Source organism: Pan paniscus, chromosome 22 (assembly GCF_029289425.2).
Source record: "Pan paniscus chromosome 22, NHGRI_mPanPan1-v2.0_pri, whole genome shotgun sequence".
Classification (NCBI taxonomy): domain Eukaryota; kingdom Metazoa; phylum Chordata; class Mammalia; order Primates; family Hominidae; genus Pan; species Pan paniscus.
The window spans coordinates 29,599,224-29,616,354 of NC_073271.2; the positions used below are offsets into that span (position 1 = coordinate 29,599,224).

At 46.0% G+C, this 17,131-nt stretch overlaps 1 protein-coding gene and 1 pseudogene across 10 annotated transcripts; both read right to left on the reverse strand.

Moving 5' to 3' along the window:
- Positions 1–175: 175 nt before the first annotated feature.
- Positions 176–791, reverse strand: LOC100994775 (small ribosomal subunit protein uS7-like; annotated as a pseudogene).
- A 298-nt stretch (positions 792–1,089) lies between these two features.
- Positions 1,090–11,206, reverse strand: DNAJC28 (DnaJ heat shock protein family (Hsp40) member C28). 10 transcript variants are annotated; one of them, XR_010111089.1, is made up of 6 exons: positions 10,218–11,206; positions 6,429–8,027; positions 4,230–4,374; positions 2,332–2,437; positions 1,603–1,655; positions 1,099–1,184 (listed from the first exon to the last, which is right to left on the reverse strand). XR_010111089.1 is itself a non-coding variant. In XM_063601302.1 (3 exons), the coding sequence occupies exon 3, from the start codon at positions 7,994–7,996 to the stop codon at positions 6,830–6,832; it is 1,167 nt and encodes a 388-aa protein (XP_063457372.1). In that variant the 5' UTR covers positions 7,997–8,027; positions 9,682–9,757; positions 10,218–11,206; the 3' UTR covers positions 4,134–6,829. The 10 variants fall into 10 exon arrangements, 3 of the variants coding, with proteins under 3 accessions (XP_063457372.1, XP_008975947.1, XP_008975946.1); XR_010111090.1 differs by lacking the exons at positions 1,603–1,655; positions 10,218–11,206 and adding an exon at positions 9,682–10,143 and having other exon boundaries at positions 1,090–1,184; XR_008622439.2 differs by lacking the exon at positions 1,603–1,655 and having other exon boundaries at positions 1,090–1,184; positions 4,230–8,027.
- Between the last annotated feature and the right edge of the window lie 5,925 nt (positions 11,207–17,131).

The following is a 17,131-nucleotide window of genomic DNA, read 5'->3' on the forward strand; positions in this document are numbered from 1 at the left end:
CACTTGACTACACCAAATTGCAAAGAAGGCTGGACAATGGGGTTTCAGTACTAAGGAAGGAAAACTAGATATTAGGGGACAATTAGAAGTTTCCAAATCTCATCACTTTTTTTGGGGGGGGGTGGGGGAGGCATCCCAAAGGGCAGACTGGTTTATTAGGCAGCAGCCAGGAAAATCAGCGGTTGGACTTGTCCTCACACTCCAGCTCATCCTTCTTGTTGATGGCATAGGAGCTGGAGGAGGCCTTGGTGGCATTGATGAGCTCATCTGCCAGGCACTCAGCAATGGTCTTGATGTTCCAGAAGGCAGCCTCACGAGTGCCTGTGCACAGCAGCCAGACGACCTGATTCACACAGTGCAGTGGGGACATGTCCACAGCCTGTTGTCTCACAGTCCCTGCTCGCCCAATGCATGTGGAGTCCTCCCAGGGACCACTGTTGATGATGGCGTTCACCAGGACCTGGAGAGGGTTCTCGCCTGTGAGCAGGTGGATGAAATCGAAGGCATACTTGATGATGCACATGATCATGAGCGTGTTGCTGTTGTTGCAGCTGTGCATCATCATGGAGTTAGTGAGGGGCTCCACAATGGGGCACTGAGCTTTGCGGAAGCATTTGGCTGCATACCACCCAGCACTGTGAGGCAGGTACTTGGCATACTTCTCCTTCACTGCAATGTAATCCTGCAGGGAAATGCCATTGATCTGCATATCATCAGTGCTCCACTTCCCAGAGAGCTTGATGTCAAGGGGTCTCTGCCACCGCTGGTGCTGCTGTCTCCCACTCGGTCATCCTGAGGGCACAGCCTGAGTGTCTCTGTCGATCAGCATGGACCACATGCTGCCCTGGCACAGACAGGCCATTGCTTTTTAAAGTACTAATATTTTAAGGTTTCCCAGGATTTTTTTAAGCTTTGTTACAGAATAATATCTGTAGAAAAATGATTACCTCCATATATGAAGGAAGACATTACTGTTCACCTACCGTTGGGATGCACATGCTTTAAGTTGCTTTTTTAGTAGTGGAGACTTATGTTAATGCAGCTTGTCTGAAGTCCTTTTTTACTGCTATAACAGAATAACACAGAACAGGCAATTTATAAACAATAGTGTTTTATTTGGTCCACAGTTCTGGAAGTCGGGAACTCCAAGAGCATGGTGCTGGCATCTTGTAAGGATTTTCATGCTGTGTCATCCCATGGTAGAAAACAAGACAGACAGGGGCCAACGAGCATACAAGACAGAAGGAGAAAAATCAGGCTGACGCTATCCTTTTACCAAGAGCCCAATCCCAAGATAACTAACCCACTCCCACAATAACAGCATTAATCCATTCATGAGGGTGGAGCCCTCATGACCCAATCACATCTCCAAGGTTCTACCTCTCAACATGATTACAATAGTAATTAAGTTTCAAACACATGAACTTTTTGGGGACACCTTCAAACCATAGCACAATTTGCTTCTCTCAGTCTATAAACCTCTATTCCACAAAGAGTCAAACATGTATTTAGTTATGCTTTCAAAAATATGGGCATTTGGCCGAGCACAGTGCCTCACACCTGTAATCCCAGCACTTTGGGAACCAGAGGCGGTTGGATCACCTGAGGTCAGGAGTTCCAGATCAGCCTGGTCAACATGGTAAAATTCCGTCTCACTAAAAAGAAAAAACAATTAGCTGGGTGTGGTGATACATGCCTGTAATCCCAACTACTCAGGAGGCTGAGGCAGGAGAATCACTTGAATCCGAGAGGCAGAGGTTACAGTGAGCCAAGATCACGCCACTGCACTCCAGCCTGGGTGACAGAACAAGACTCCGTCTCAAAAAAAAAAAAAAAGGCATTTGAAAGATACGGGGATTAAGTTGCTGATGTCAACATTTCGCTGTCAATTCCAAATGTACTGATTTAAGTATTTAGTAGAATTGTAAATCAGCCTTTAAAAAAAAAAACCACACATGGCCGGGTGCGGTGGCTCAAGCCTGTAATCCCAGCACTTTGGGAGGCCGAGGCGGGCAGACCATGAGGTCAGGCATTCGAGACCAGCCTGGCCAACATGGTGAAACCCCGTCTCTACTAAAAATACAAAAATTAGCCAGGCATGGTGGCGCTCACCTGTAATCGCAGCTACTCAAGAGGCTGAAGCAGGAGAATAGCTTGAATCTGGGAGTCAGAGCTTGCAGTGAGCCGAGATTGCACCACTGCACTCCAGCCTGGGCGACAGAGTGAGACTAAGTCTCAAAAAAAAAAAAAAGAAAAACCACACATTTTCTAATTCAATTGGTATTCTACCATGTAGCTACTGAAGCATATGTTTTGTTAAATTCCTGTTACCCAAGCACTTCAGAGAGGCGCTCCTAGATTCTGGAGACATTGTGACTTCAGGACCATTTTCAGGTTTGGGCCAGGACAGGTTCTGAAAGATCTACTTCACCTAAAACTAGATAGAAAATGCAGTCCAGTTGGTACAAGCCTATTAAGAGAAAGGAACAATCCAGGCTGTCCTTCACGCTACGCCCCATGGGTTCTAGTTTATTCTCTCTCAGGGCTGCTTCATGAACTTACTCTGATAGAGTGGTATTCACATCCATCTTTTGAGTGTACAAGCCAAATGTGTACCACAGGAACTATCTGAAAGGCTAAAACATGTTGCATAAACAGGTACTTCCCAAAATATTCTCTCTCTTTCTCCATATGCTTATGTGGTTGTATAACAAAAAGATTTCATCTGAATAAGTCTTAGGCAGCTATTAGAACTGTTGTATTTTGATAAAGGTGTCTTGAGACTAACGTCATACTTCCTGTGGGTCTGAAATGGACTCTCTCCTGAAAGGATGGCTATTCAGTGTCAGTCATTTAGGAGAAAAGACTGATCTTTAGATGGGAAACAAAAAACCAAGGCCTGGAAGATAATTTGACTCCAGCAGAAGAGGAAATACTTCTTTCCACATCTAGACTCTGAAGACAGTGTATACATTTGTCAGTTGGTCTCTTTCAGTTATAAGTAACAGAAAAGAACATCTCAAACTGGCTTAAATAATGAGTAGGATTCTGTGGCTCATGGAACTGGAGGATCAGAGTTATCATGGGTGTTATGGTCTGAATGATTATGTCTCCTCAAAACTCTTATGCTGGGGTACTACATTAGTCCATTTTCACACTGCTATAAAAACATTACCTGAGCTGGGCGCGGTGGCTCACCCCTGTAATCCCAACACTTTGGGAGGACAGGGAGGGCGGACCACGATGTCAGGAGTTTGAGACCAGCCTGACCAACATGGTGAAATTCTGTCTCTACTAAAAATAACAAAAATTAGCCAGGTGTGGTGGCAGGTGGTTGTAGTCCCAGCTACTCAGGAAGCTGAGGCAGGAGAATCGTTTGAACCCGGGGTACAGAGGTTACAATGAGCCAAGATCGTGCCACTGCACTCCAGCCTGGAAGATTTGTTTTTCATTTTTTTTTTTTGAGACAGGGTCTTACTCTTGCCCAGGCTGGAGTGCAGTGGTGTGATCATGGCTCACTGCAGCCTTGACCTCCTGGGCTCAAGCGATCCTCCCACCTCAGGCTCCCAAGTAGCTGGGACTACAGGAATGTGCTACCACACCTGGTTTTTTGTTGTTGTTGTTGTTTTTGGTAGAGACAGAGTTTCACCATGTTTCCCTGGCTGGTCTCAAACTCCTGGGCTCAAGCAATCCTCCTACCTTGGTCTCTCAAAATGTTGGGATTACAGGCATCAACCACCGTGCCTGGCCAATCAAAAAGATTTTTTAAAAAAACGCATTCAGGGCTGGGGGCGGTGGCTCATGCCTGTAATCCCAGCACTTTGGGAGGCTGAGGCAGGTGGATCACCCGAGGTCAGGAGTTTGAGACGAGCCTGACCAACATGGAGAAACCCTGTCTCTACTAAAAATACAAAATTAGCCGGACGTGGTGGCACATGCCTGTAATCCCAGCTACTTGGGAGGCTGGGGCAGGAGAATCTCTTGAACCCACTAGGCAAAGTTTGCAGTGAGCCGAGATTGCACCATTGCACTCCAGCCTGGGCAACAAGAGCAAAACTCCATTACAAAAAAAAAAAAAATTAGGTGTCTAGCCCAAAATATTATTACCATTATAACAAAGGGACATTGAATAATCATTATAGTAACTTTATTAACATAGACAACATTTACAAACATAAAGTGCACTGTGCTGAAATTAAAAATTTACTGAAATTTTCTGGTAAACTTACCTTCTCATTGACCAATATGGAAAATGGTTTTGTTCATCTATGTTGCTGTAATGCGGTTAAGCCTCTTGCATCTAATTCCCACTTTTTTTTTTTTTTTAAGACGGAGTCTTGCTCTCTCACCCAGGCTGGAGTGCAGTGGCGCGATCTCAGCTCACTGCAAGCTCCACCTCCTGGGTTCATGCCATTCTGCTGCCTCAGCCTCCCCAGCAGCTGGGACTACAGGCGCACGCTGCCATGCTCAGCTAAATTTTTTTGTATTTTTAGTAGAGACTGGGTTTCACCGTGTTAGCCAGGATGGTCTCAATCTCCTGACCTCATGATCCGCCCGCCTGGGCCTCCCCAAGTGCTGGGATTACAGGCATGAGCCACCACGCCCGGCCTCGAATTCCCACTTTTAACAAGAGTCACAAAATTACTGCCTTCTAAAATGTTTTTGGAACTATAGCTCTTATTAAGCAACATTCCATACTGTTCATAATTTTATTTACGGTGATACTATCATTGTAGAAGCCAAATGACAAACCATTCAATAAATTCTAATCACATATTATGCCAATTAATGCTGCAGCATCTAAGCTAGAGGCCAAAAATTTCTTTTTGAAGGTGTAGTTTTGTTTGTTGTTTTAACTATCACACATTTTACAAAATAACACTTTCTTCCAAAATGCAGGTGGTGAGTCCCTCACTTCTGAACCACTTCTGTAACACAGCACTCTGGATTAAAGAAGGAAACACTGCACTCCAGCCTGGGCAACAACAGCAAAACTCCATTTCAAAAAAACAAAGTGGCCAGTGGACCAGGCACGGTGGCTCGCGCCTGTAATCCCAGCACTTTGGGAGGTTAAGGCAGGTGGATCACCTGAAGTCAGGAGTTCGAGACCAGCCTGGCCAAAATGGTGAAACCCCATCTCTACTAAAAAAAATAAAAATTAGCTGGGCGTGGTGACGGGCACCTCTAATCCCAGCTACTTGGGAGGCTGAGGTAGGAGAATCACTTGAACCCGGGAGGTGGAGGTTGCAGTGAGCCAAGATTGCACCATTGCACTCCAGCCTGGGCAACAAGAGTGAAACTCCATCTCAAAAAAAAAAAGCGGACACTGGAGTTTATTTCTAGAATTGCTAAATCAACTAGCTTCACTGATGTCTGCAGCCAATAAACCATCAAGTTAGACAGGAAAAAATAGAATCTGGATGTTTGGTGTGTTTTTCATTCAGTACCCACAGAGAAGGCCCTCATAAAAAGAAAAGTACAGTAATTCCAGTAGGCTAATTTCCTGATCTTAATATTTCCACCCATATGGAGGGTGTCCCAAAAGTCTTGGAACGGTTTTGAGCCTTAATAAGTTCAGGAATATAAATCCAGCAAGCTCGTTTAAAAAAAAAAAGTCATCTGGAGGTTTAATTGGTTAAATTTCATAACACTTCAGTTTTGTGACTTTTGATAACATATTTTTCGGTTTCCCTGTTGTTGTTTAAGTACCTATGTTTGAAAATGGCAAGAGTCACTGCTTTTAAGTTAGTTATTACAGCTCAAAACTGCACCAAAACTTTTGGAATTCATGTATGATTCCTAAGTCAGAAAACTGATCCTAGCTCATTTCACTGGATGACCAACATTTTAACACCAGAATGAACTAAATTATTTTCTTTAGAAGTTTCAGTTATTTTTGGCCAGGCATGGTGGCTCACGCCTGTAATCCCAGCACTTTGGGAGGCCAAGGGGGGCGGATCATGAGGTCAAGAGATCGAGACCATCCTGGCCAACATGGTGAAACCCCATCTCTATTAAAAATATAAAAATTAGGCCGGGTGTGGTGGCTCAAGCTCGTAATCCCAGCACTTTGGGAGGCCAAGGCAGGTGGATCATGAGGTCAGGGGTTTGAGACCATCCTGGCCAACATGGTGAAACCCTGTCTCTACAAAAAACACAAAAATAGGCCAGGCACGGTGGCTCACACCTGTAATCCCAGCACTTTGGGAGGCCGAGGTGGGCGGATCACGAGGTCAGGAGATCAAGACCATCCTGGCTAACACAGTGAAACCCCGTCTCTACTAAAAATACAAAAAATTAGCCGGGCGTGGTGGCTGGCACCTGTAGTCCCAGCTACTTGGGAGGCTGAGGCTGGAGAATGGCGTGAACCCAGGAGATGGAGCTTGCAGTGAGCCGAGATCGCGCCACTGCACTTCAGCCTGGGCGACAGAGTGAGACTCTGTCTCAAAAAAAAAGAAAAAAAAAATACAAAAATAGCCGAGTGTGGTGGTGTGTGCCTGTAATCCCAGCTATTCGGGAGTCTGAGGCAGGAGAATCACTTGAACCTGGGAAGCAGAGGTGGCAGTGAGCCTAGATTGTGCCATTGCACTCCAGCCTGGGTGACAGAGCGAGACGCCGTCTCAAAAAAAAAAGGAGTTTCAGTTATTTTCTTTTCTTGCTATATCCTCAGGACAAACCTGATAAGTTTCTCACTCACACATCATTGGCTATGTGATTAGTTTTGTGATAAGTACAATGGCACAGTTCTTAAATTCTTGTATTATAGCAATAAATCTCATTTTCCATGTTAAGTGTCAGTGGAACTAAGAATGATTTATGATAGTAAACATCAAAATGATCGTATTTTAATAAATTTCCACAGATTCATCCAGTTTAAAAAACCTTTCTTGATTTCAGGTGTTTTCTCTCCTTCTCCTTGATCAAGGTTATTTGGGTTTCTATCTGTGACTTCTTTTGTTTTTATAAGGGTCTCGTATATTTTCTGGGCTCTGACAATTTCTTTCTGAGCATCAAAATGGACTTTTTGCCTGGTCAGGATGGGAACAATTAAATTAAAATCATTAATTCGCTTGTTTAATTTTCTGATGTTTTCTTGAAACTGCTCACAAACATGGTTCCACTGTTTCTGTTCAGTTGGTGTCATTGGATTCCCAAGTTTTTTCCTAGACACTAAAATTGCCTCTCTGAGTTGCTCAATAGTATCGCTTATTTCCTTTTGCATAAGGATCCATTCTGGTTGGTATCCATTATCGATCAGTATTCGGTTCAGGTTGTGAGTCATGGGATCAATGTAAGAACAGTCAGAAAACTTTTTCAGAGGTTTTCCTTTCCCACTGAGATTGTCAAAGTCTCCTTTTGCCATGGATTCTTGAATGAGGTCCTCCACTAAACGTTCTATAGCTTGCGTTATCTTTTGCTGTTTGCTCTGTCTTATATTTTTAACAATTATACTATCAGGAAAATACTGGCTTTGTAGTTTCTGCTTTTGATATTCCATCACTTGTTCAGCAGCACGGTCTGCCCTAAATTGCCTATATTGCTTCTCTCGTTGAGTTGGAGTCCCAAAACCAATACCTTCAAAACTTAAATAATGCCGGTGTTGGGGTGTTTTATATTTGAATTTTTCTACATCTTCTTCTTCTTCACCTTTACTCTGACTGGCATTTGTTTGTTCTATCACATGGGAGAGCACCTTTCTATAAGCTTTTTCAATCCTTATAAATGTTGCAGAATCAGCAGTATTAGAGCCACTGTCAGGATGATATTGCTTGGCAAGCTTATGAAAAGATTCCCTGACTTCATCTGCAGAGCATCCTTCCTCCACGTTCAGCAGCCTATAATATTCTCTGATCTTCTTTTTGGATTTATGGGTTGACATCATTCTATTTCTAATGATACCAAAATATGGAAGCATTTTCACTCGATTAGGAATCACTGTAGCCTTTATCAGGTGAGATCTTAAGATCTGAGCCATCATCACATACATTGTATTCATTATTGTACCCAGAGTTGTTCCTAGCAATGACCTATAAAACGACAACAAATATAGGTTGAACAAAGTTGTATTATCAGTTAATTTCTTATTTTCAGCAATAAGGTAAAAGATACAGCATGAATTTACAAGTACAACAAGGGGCAGTTCTTTTGAATGCTGCTGTCAACTTTTTCCTTTTTTTTTTTTTTTTGAGACAGAGTCTCGCTCTGTCACCCAGGCTGGAGTGCAGTGGTGCCTCCACCTCCAGAGCCACGCCTAGCTAATTTTTTTGTATTTTTAGTAGAGAAGGGGTTTCACCATATCGGCCAGGCTGGTCTGGATATCCTGACATGGTTATCTACCCGCCTCGGCCTCCCAAAGTGCTGGGATTACAGGCATGAGCCACCGGGGGCGCTCAGCCTTTTTTTTTTTTTTTTTTTTTCTGAGAGAGGGTCTTGCTCTGTTGCCCATGCTGGAGTGCAGTGGCACAATCGTGGCTCACTGCAGCATCAACCTCCTGGGCTGAAGTGATCCTCCCACCTCTGCCTCTCATGTTGCTAGGACTACAGGCGTGCACCACCACACCTGGCTAATTTCTGTATTTTTGTAGGGATGGGGTTTCGTCATGTTGCCCACCCTGGTCTCCAACTCCTGAGCTCAAACGATCTGCCAGTTTCTGCCTCCCAAAGTGCTGGGATTATAGGGGTGAGCCACTGTGCCCAGCAACATTCTTTTTTCTTTTCTTTTCTTTTCTTTTTCTTTTTTTTTTTTTTGAGACAGAGTCTCACCCAGGCTGGAGTGCGATGGCATGATCTCGGCTCACTGCAACCTCTGCCTCCCGGGTTCAAGCGATTCTCCTGCCTCAGCCTCCCAAGTAGCTGGGATTACAGGTGCACGACACCACTCCAGGCTAATTTTTGTATTTTTAGTAGAGACGGCGTTTCACCGTGTTAGCCAGGATGGTCTCGATCTCCTGACCCCGTGATCTGCCCGCCTCGACCTCCCAAAGTGCTGGGATTCCAGGCGTGAGCCACCGCGCCCAGCCCCACCAGCTGCATTCTTATAGCTATATTTCACTGATGTGGGCAGAAAAGTGGAAGCTGATGAAGTTTAGTGTTAACATATTGTGGGGCCAGGCACGGTGGCACACGCCTGTAATCCCAGTACTTTAGGAGGCCGAGGTGGGTGGATCACCTGAGATTAGGAGTTCGAGATCAGCCTGGCTAACATGGCAAAACCCTGTCTCTACTAAAAATACAAAAATTAACTGGGCGCTTGCAGTCCCAGCTACTCGGGAGGCTGAGGCAAGAGAATCGCTTGAACCCGGGAGGTGGAGGTTGCAGTGAACCGAGATCGTGCCACTGCACTTCAGCCTGGGCAACAGAGTGAGACTCTGTCTCAAAAAAATATAGATAGATAGAATCTGGATTCTACCCCTCACTAACTAACCGTATATTTTACAAGTGGAAAGTTCTTAGAGATCATCTAATCCAATCTTCTCATTTAATGAGAAAACGTAGGTCCGGAAGGTTAAGCAATTTAACCAAGTCCCATAACAAGGTGTAAGCAAAATGGTTAGGGGTGGGCACAGTAAAAAAGGAGGCTTGCTTTAACTGTCTATACCTCCAGCCGATTATAAACTGCACGAGAGTCTGCATCATCTCAAGGAGTCTTCTCATAAGACGACTTATGGACAAGGTACATACCTGGTCTGATACTGGATTGAATAGAATCAAGTGTCCAAAAGACTTTAAGCTCCACAGCTCGCTAGGAAGGAGCTATCTGCCAGAGGCCAGAAAAACCACGATGAATTGTGAGGCCTCCCAACACGTTTGCTGCTATTGCAATAACATGGTCTCGAAGAGGAGGAAGACTTGTACACTGACAATGGCCAAAAAATACTGGAAGTGGCTTAATTGGAATTGGGATATATAAACGCTAAAACGGAGCTCCTGAGACCCCCTATTTTCTAGGCAATCGGTGCCAACGGTCTGGGAGCCGGCTGCGAAGGTGGTTATCATGGCAAGGGAGGTCGGTCCTGCCCCGCCCCCTCCTCACCTGCGCAGACCTGGGGTAGGGGTTCCGCGGCTCCCGCCCCCCTGCCACGCCTCTGCGCATGCGTGCGCGGTCCGCCCTTCACTGCGGGTGTCCCTGCCACCGCCTCCAGCTGGTGCCTTCGCCGGGCTAGACCATTTGCCACTTTACACTGAGGGGCTCGGGGGTACGGAAGGCAGAATCGTACCTGATTGGGACAGGTGACCTTACCAGGGAAACGGACAATCTTCCGTCAAACGAACTTTACCCCGGAGGACCCAGGCAGGGCACCTCGGGAGCCTTCGTCCCGACCCGGGACCACCAGCTCCGCCTCCGTCCCCGCCCCGAGCGGAGGTGGTCCGGCCGATTGGGATTGTGGGAGATGTAGTTCGCTAGAAGGGGCGATGTGCGCCTGCGCCTCTCGGGAGGGACTTAGGGGGCGTCGAAAATGATGTAAAGACCGAGTTGGCGGCGTGGGGAGTTGTGGCTCGGAGGGCGAGGGTAACTTTCTGGGGGCAGGGGAAGGCAAGGCTGTTTCCCCGGAACGGGACCTGAACAGGTTTATTCGGGGTCACAGAAGGAGCCATCTGCGCAGATACATGAGGCTTAAAACCTGCCGTTTTATTAATTCAAGTACTGTTGAGGGGCTGGCGACAGGCCAGAGGACAAAATCAAAATAGGGATCTTCTGGCTTGGAGTTCAACCACTGACGTGGGGACTGAGCATTTCCCCTCTCTGTACAGGAAGCAAGTTTTTTAACAAGGAAAAAGAAAAAGGATAAAAAGAAAAAGAGGCTTGGGAGTTTTCAGATCTGGGTTGAAAATCCTGTTTCTTCTGCTTGCACCTTAGGCAAGATACCTGCAAAATGAGAGTTGCAATAAATAGTAAACTATAGTAAATAGTATGCCATTGTACTAAGTGCTTTATGTATATTCTCATTTACTTTTTTTTTTTTTTTTTTTTTTTGAGACAGAGTCTCGCTCTGTCGCCCAGGCTGGAGTGTGGTGGCGCGATCTCGGCTCGCTGCGACCTCCACCTCCCGGGTTTAAGCGATTCTCCTGCCTCAGCCTCCCGAGTAGCTGGAATTACAGGTGCGCACCACCATGCCCAGCTAATTTTTTTGTATTTTTAGTGGAGACCAGGTTTCACCATGTTGGCCAGGCTGGTCTCGAAATCCTGAGCTAAGGTGATCTGCCTGCCTCGGCCTTTCAAAGTGCTGGGATTACAGGCATTCATTTAATCTTTACAACAGCCCTCTGAGATAAATGCTGTTATTTTCCCTATTTTACATATAATGAAATAATAATTGTATCAACTTCATTGACTTTTTTAGGGGGAGAATTACATAATGTATGTAAACCACTTGGCACTGTGCCTCGCACATTAAGCAATATTTTTTGTTATGACTGTGTCTCCTAAAAGGAGCCAGAAATAGGTATTAGCCTCCTCAGCTTCTACATCATAAACATTAGAATCATTTATTGCCATCTATGTAGGAACACAGAAAAAGATACAGTATAAACTCTGATTCTGAGGGCTTTAGTTATAAGCAAACAATCAACAAAATAACTCATGTGAAAGAAAATAGGATTTCTGGTCGGGCGCGGTGGCTCACGCCTGTAATCCCAACACTTTGGGAGGCCGAGGCGGGCGGATCACGAGGTCAGGAGATCGAGACCATCCTGGCTAACACGGTGAAACCCCGTCTCTACTAAAAATACAAAAATTTAGCCAGGTGTGGTGGCGGGCGCCTGTAGTCCCACCTGCTCGTGAGGCTGAGGCAGGAGAATGGTGTGAACCCGGGAGGCGGAGCTTGCAGTGAGCCTAGATCGTGCCACTGCACTCCAGCCTGGGCGACAGAGCAAGACTCCGTCTAAAAAAAAAAAAAAGAAAAAAGAAAAAAAGAAAGAAAGAAAGAAAATAGGATTTCTGTTAAAGTTAACTCTTCTAGGCAGCATCTTAAGCAGCATAAAAGAAAAACAGGCCAGGTGCAGTGGCTCATGCTTGTAATCCCAGTGTGAACAACATAGTGAGACTCCATCTGTACAAAACTTTTAAGAAAATTAGCCAGGTGTGATGGTGCCCACCTGTAATCCCAGCTACACAGGAGGCTGAGGTGGGAGGATCACTTGAGCCCAGGAGTTGGAGGCTGCAGTGAGCTATGATCGTACCAATGCTCTCCAAACTAAGCAACAGAGTAAGACCTGGCCACTAAAAAATTTTTAAAAAGAAAAATAAGGCCAGACGCAGTGGCTCACGCCTGTAATCTCAGCACTTTGGGAGGCTGAGGCAGGTGGATAACCTGAGGTCGGGAGTTTGAGACCAGCCTGACCAACACGGAAAAACCCCATCTCTCTAAAAATACAAAAAATTAGATGGGCGTGGTGGCGCATGCCTGTAATCCCAGCTACTCGGGAGGCTGAGGCAGGAGAATCGTTTCAACCCTGGAGGTGGAGGTTGCAGTGAGCCGAGATTGCGCCATTGCACTCCAGCCCAGGTGACAGTGCGAGACACTGTCTCAAAAAAAAAAAAAAAAAGCCACCAAGCAAAACTTCCTAAAAGTTGCCAGTAGCCATCCCCCTCTTCTGCTTCCAGGCCCAGTAAGGTGCCTTATATCTCCCAGCCTTGCTTCTAAATGCACTCCAAGGCCAGGCACAGTGGCTCATGCCTGTAATCCCAGCCCTCTGGGAGGCCCAGGTGGGAGGATCACTTGAGCCTAGGGATTTGAACCAACCTGGGCAACACAGGGAGACCCCATCTCTATTTATTTAAAAAAAAAAAAAGTAAAATTAAAATACACTCCAAGTGTCAACACTTCACGCAGAAAACAGAAATGTTGAAGTTAGCCTTGCCTCCCCAGCTGCTCAAGGACCTTTTGAAATCTTCAACTGAGTGCCCAGCGAAAGCTGGGGAAGGGGCGGGGACTGTCCATCCTCCTTCCCAATACCAGTGGTTTATCAGTGTATTCAGCCCACAAAGCAAGTCCCTTCTCTAGGTACAGGGGAAAATTTCATTAGTAAAAAAATAAGAATTTTCCCCTTCAATCCATTAAAATTATAAAAATACATAAAACAAGATAGAAATGACAGAATGTTCTCAATAAATTGTCCATATAAAAGGCCATACTCTGGCTGGGCACGGTGGCTCACGCCTGTAATCCCAGCACTTTGGGAGGCCGAGGTGGGCAGATCACGAGGTCAGGAGCTCGAGACCATCCTGGCTAACACAGTGAAACCCTGTCTCTACTAAAAGCACAAAAAATTAGCCGGGCATGGTACCGGGCAACTGTAGTCCCAGCTACTCTGGAGGCTGAGGCAGGAGAATGACATGAACCCAGGAGCAGAGCTTGCAGTGAGCCGAGATCGCGCCACTGCAATCCAGCCTGGGCAACAGTGCAAGACTCCGTCTCAAAAAAAAAAAAAAAAGCCATACTCATCCTCAGAGATTGCAACCAAACGATACATTAATTAATTAATTTAAAAAATGTTTCAAAGGTTATATTCAGCCTAAGAATGATTCACACAAACTTTTTTTTTTTTTTGAGACGGAGTCTTGCTCTGTCGCCCAGGCTGGAATGCAGTGGCACGATCTCAGCTCACTGCAACCTCCACCTCCCAGGTTCAAGCGATTCTCCTGCCCCAGCCTCGCGAGTAGCTGGGATTATAGGCACGCACCACCACACCCAGCTAATTTTGTATTTTTAGTAGAGACAGGGTTCTGCCTTGTTGGTCAGGCTGGTCTTGAACCCCTGACCTCAAATGATCCACCTACCTCGGGCTCCCAAAGTGCTGGGATTACAGGTGTGAGCCACTGCACCTAGCCCACACAAACTTTGGAATCTTGATTACCTCTGAAAATCTTCGGGTAGACGGGGGAGTGTCCCAAGATTTTCATTTTGAACCACTGTTCATAATAGTGAGGAAGAATAAAGTCAAATTACAGAGAGAGAAATAAATTATGAAAGATTCCATGCTATAGACCAGTGCCGTGGCACATACCTGTGGTCTCAGCTACTCAGGAGGTAGGAGGATCACTTGAGCCCAGGAGTTTGAGGCTTCAGTGAGCTATAATCGTGCCACTGTTATTCCCGCCTGGGTGATAGGTGAGACCCTGTCTCTTAAAAAAAAGAAAAAAAAAAAAAGAAAGAAAAAAGAAAGAAAGAAACAGTGCAGTCATAAAAGAGAATGAGATCATGTCTTTTGCGGGAACATGGATGGAGCTGGAGGCCATTATTCTCAGCAAACTAACGCAGAAACAGAAAACCAAACACTGCGTGTTCTCACTTATAAATGGGAGCTAAATGATGAGAACTTAGGAACACAAGGAAACAACAGACACTGGGGTCTACTTGAGGTGGGAGGGTGGGAGGAGGGAGAGGAGGAAAACAGAGAACTATTGGGTACTGGTCTAAATACCTGCATGATGAAATAATCTGTACACCAACCCCCCATGACATAAGTGTACCTATGTACCCCTTACAGGTGTAAGCCACCGCGCCCGGCCAGTAATTACAATAAGGAGACGCTATGTACAGTTGTCTCCCTCCAGATGACCTGGTCACTTCTCCACTCTTTGGGCTAAATTGTGCCCCCCATGTTGAAGCCCTAACCCCCAGTACTTTAGAATGTGACTGCATTTGGAGATAAGTTATTTAAAGAGGTGATTAAGTTAAAATGAGGCTGTTAAGGTGGGTGATAATCCAATCTGACTGGCATCCTTATAAAAGGAGGAAATTTGGCCCCAGAGAGACATCAGGGTTGTGCACACACAGAGCAACGTCCCTGTGAGGACACAGAAAGAAGGCAGCCATCTGCCGGCCAAGGAGAGGCCTCAGGAGAAACCCACTCTGCAGACACCTTGATCTTGGACTTCCAGTCTCCAGGACTGTGGGAGAATAATGGTCTCCCGTAGTTGAAGATCCAGTCTGTGGTGCTTTGTCACATCAGCCCCACCAGACCAACACAGCAGGTGTCTTTGATCCTTATACATCCCTTCAGTAGGTCCCAGGGATTTGTGTTACCCAAAATGTTTCCTCCTAGATGGAAAACTCTGAAAGCAGGTGGAAGCTTTCCCCCTCATTTTCCTCTTGCTGAACACACCCCTGCCCTGCAGGACCAGCTCTGGGCTGCTGCCTCCTGCTTTCCTCTTTCGAAGTCATTCTGCCAACTTGGAGATTTGGATTTGGGTGAGCTGTGCTGGGGGTGGGATGTGGGGCAGAGTCTCCCCATCCGAAGAAAGACAGGAGTTTCTGATCCTGGGATTTCGGGTTAGCTGAAGGGTGCTTGTGCGGGTGGCACTCACTTTTCTCTCTTCTTGCTGTAGTTGTCCTCTAAGAGAAAGGCACCAGAAGCTCATTCTCCGCTCTTTGAGACACCTTCAAGCTTCGCAGCGTCTGTCTGTCTGTCTGTCTGTCTGTCTCTCTCTCTCTCTCTCTCTCCTGGGTCCCCCTACTGCACAGCCTACTCATACCCAGTGTCCTTGGCTGGCTCTGCCCTTCTCATGCAATTGGTGCTCTCAGATTCCACGCCTCTACATTATGTTCATTATCTACTCTCCCTTGCCAATGCCAACGCCAATGCCTAAACCTCCTCCTCGAAGCTAATGACTGACCCCACAGTGGTGTCACAGTGTTGAATACAGGAATCCCTCAAGGTGTACAAAGAAGTCCCACCTCCCCTCTAAGCATCATCCCTCCCTCAATTTGCAAAAGAAAGGCACACCTCTCATTTACCCCAGACTGTTAACACCTTCCAGGCAGCAAAGGTGCAATTGAAAAGGTTGATTTACTGTGGGTGCTGAAGAAGGAAAATTAATCCTTTACAGATTGGATGGTTTAGCCAGGTGTAATGGTTCACCCCTCTAATCTCAGAACTTTGGGAGGTTAAAGGGGGAGGATTGCTTGAGTGTAGAAGTTCGAGAGCAGCCTGCACAACACAGTGAGACCCTAACTCTACAAAATACAAAAATTAGCCAGGCATGGTGGCATGAGACTGTAGTCCCAGCTAATCAGGAGGCTGAGGTGTGAGAATCACTTGAGCCCAGGAGGTCAAGCCTGCAGTGTGCCGTGATCATGCCAGCGCACTTCAGCATGGGTGACAGAGCAAGACTCTGTCTTAAAAAAAAAAAAGGCCGGGCGTGGTGGCTCACACCTGTAAACCCAGCACTTTGGGAGGCCGAGACGAGCGGATCATTTGAGGTCAGGAGTTCGAGACCAGCCTGACCAAAATGGTGAAACCCCCGTCTTTATTAAAAAATACAAAAATTAGCTGGGCGTGGTGGCAGGCGCCTGTAATCTCAGCTACTCGGCAGACTGAGGCAGGAGAATCACTTGAACCCAGGAGGCGGAGGTTGCAGTGAGCCAAGATCACGCCACTGCACTAGAGCCTGGGCTCTTTTTTTGAGACTCCCTCTCAAAAAAAAAAAAAAAAAAAAAAAAAAAAGTTGCGTGGTTTCCAATACTTGGTTTTCAACAAAAGTGAAGGAGGATCTAATAGACTCCTCAGCTGAATATTTCATTTGAAATGATTTTCAGTGGTAGATTTTCCTGGTGCATATAACTGAAGCATTCAAGGAGTTGAGTGATATTGTTATAACAACTATTTTTTTTTCCTGTGACTTTCTGGAGTTTGGTGATGTCGGAAATTTAAAATGCTGTTTGGGGCCAGGTGCGGTGGCTCATGCCTGTAATCCCAGCACTTTGGGAGGCTGAAGTGGGCGGATCACCTGAGGTCAGGAGTTTGAGACCAGACTGGCCAACATGGTGAAAACCTGTCTCTACTGAAAATATAAAAATTAGCTGGGAGTCCGGGCATGGTGGCTGTTTGTAATCCCAGAACTTTGGGAGGCCAAGGCCGGCAGATCACCTGAGGTCGGGAGTTCGAGACCAGCCTGACCAACATGGAGAAACCCCATCTCTACTAAAAATACAAAAACTAGCTGGGCGTGGTGGCGCGTGCCTGTAATCCCAGCTACCTGGGAGGCTGAGGCAGGAGAATCACTTGAACCCGGGAGGCATAGGTTGCAGTGAGCTGAGATCTTGCCACTGCACTCCAGTCTGGGTGACAGAGCTAGACTCCGTCTCAAAAAAACAAAACAAAACAAAACAAAACAAAAAAAAAGCCT

What these genes read in the sequence shown, in the direction of transcription:
- DNAJC28 (XM_008977699.5), bottom strand. Translation starts at nt 7,996, where the DNA reads ATGAATACAATGTATGTGATGATGGCTCAGATCTTAAGATCTCACCTG.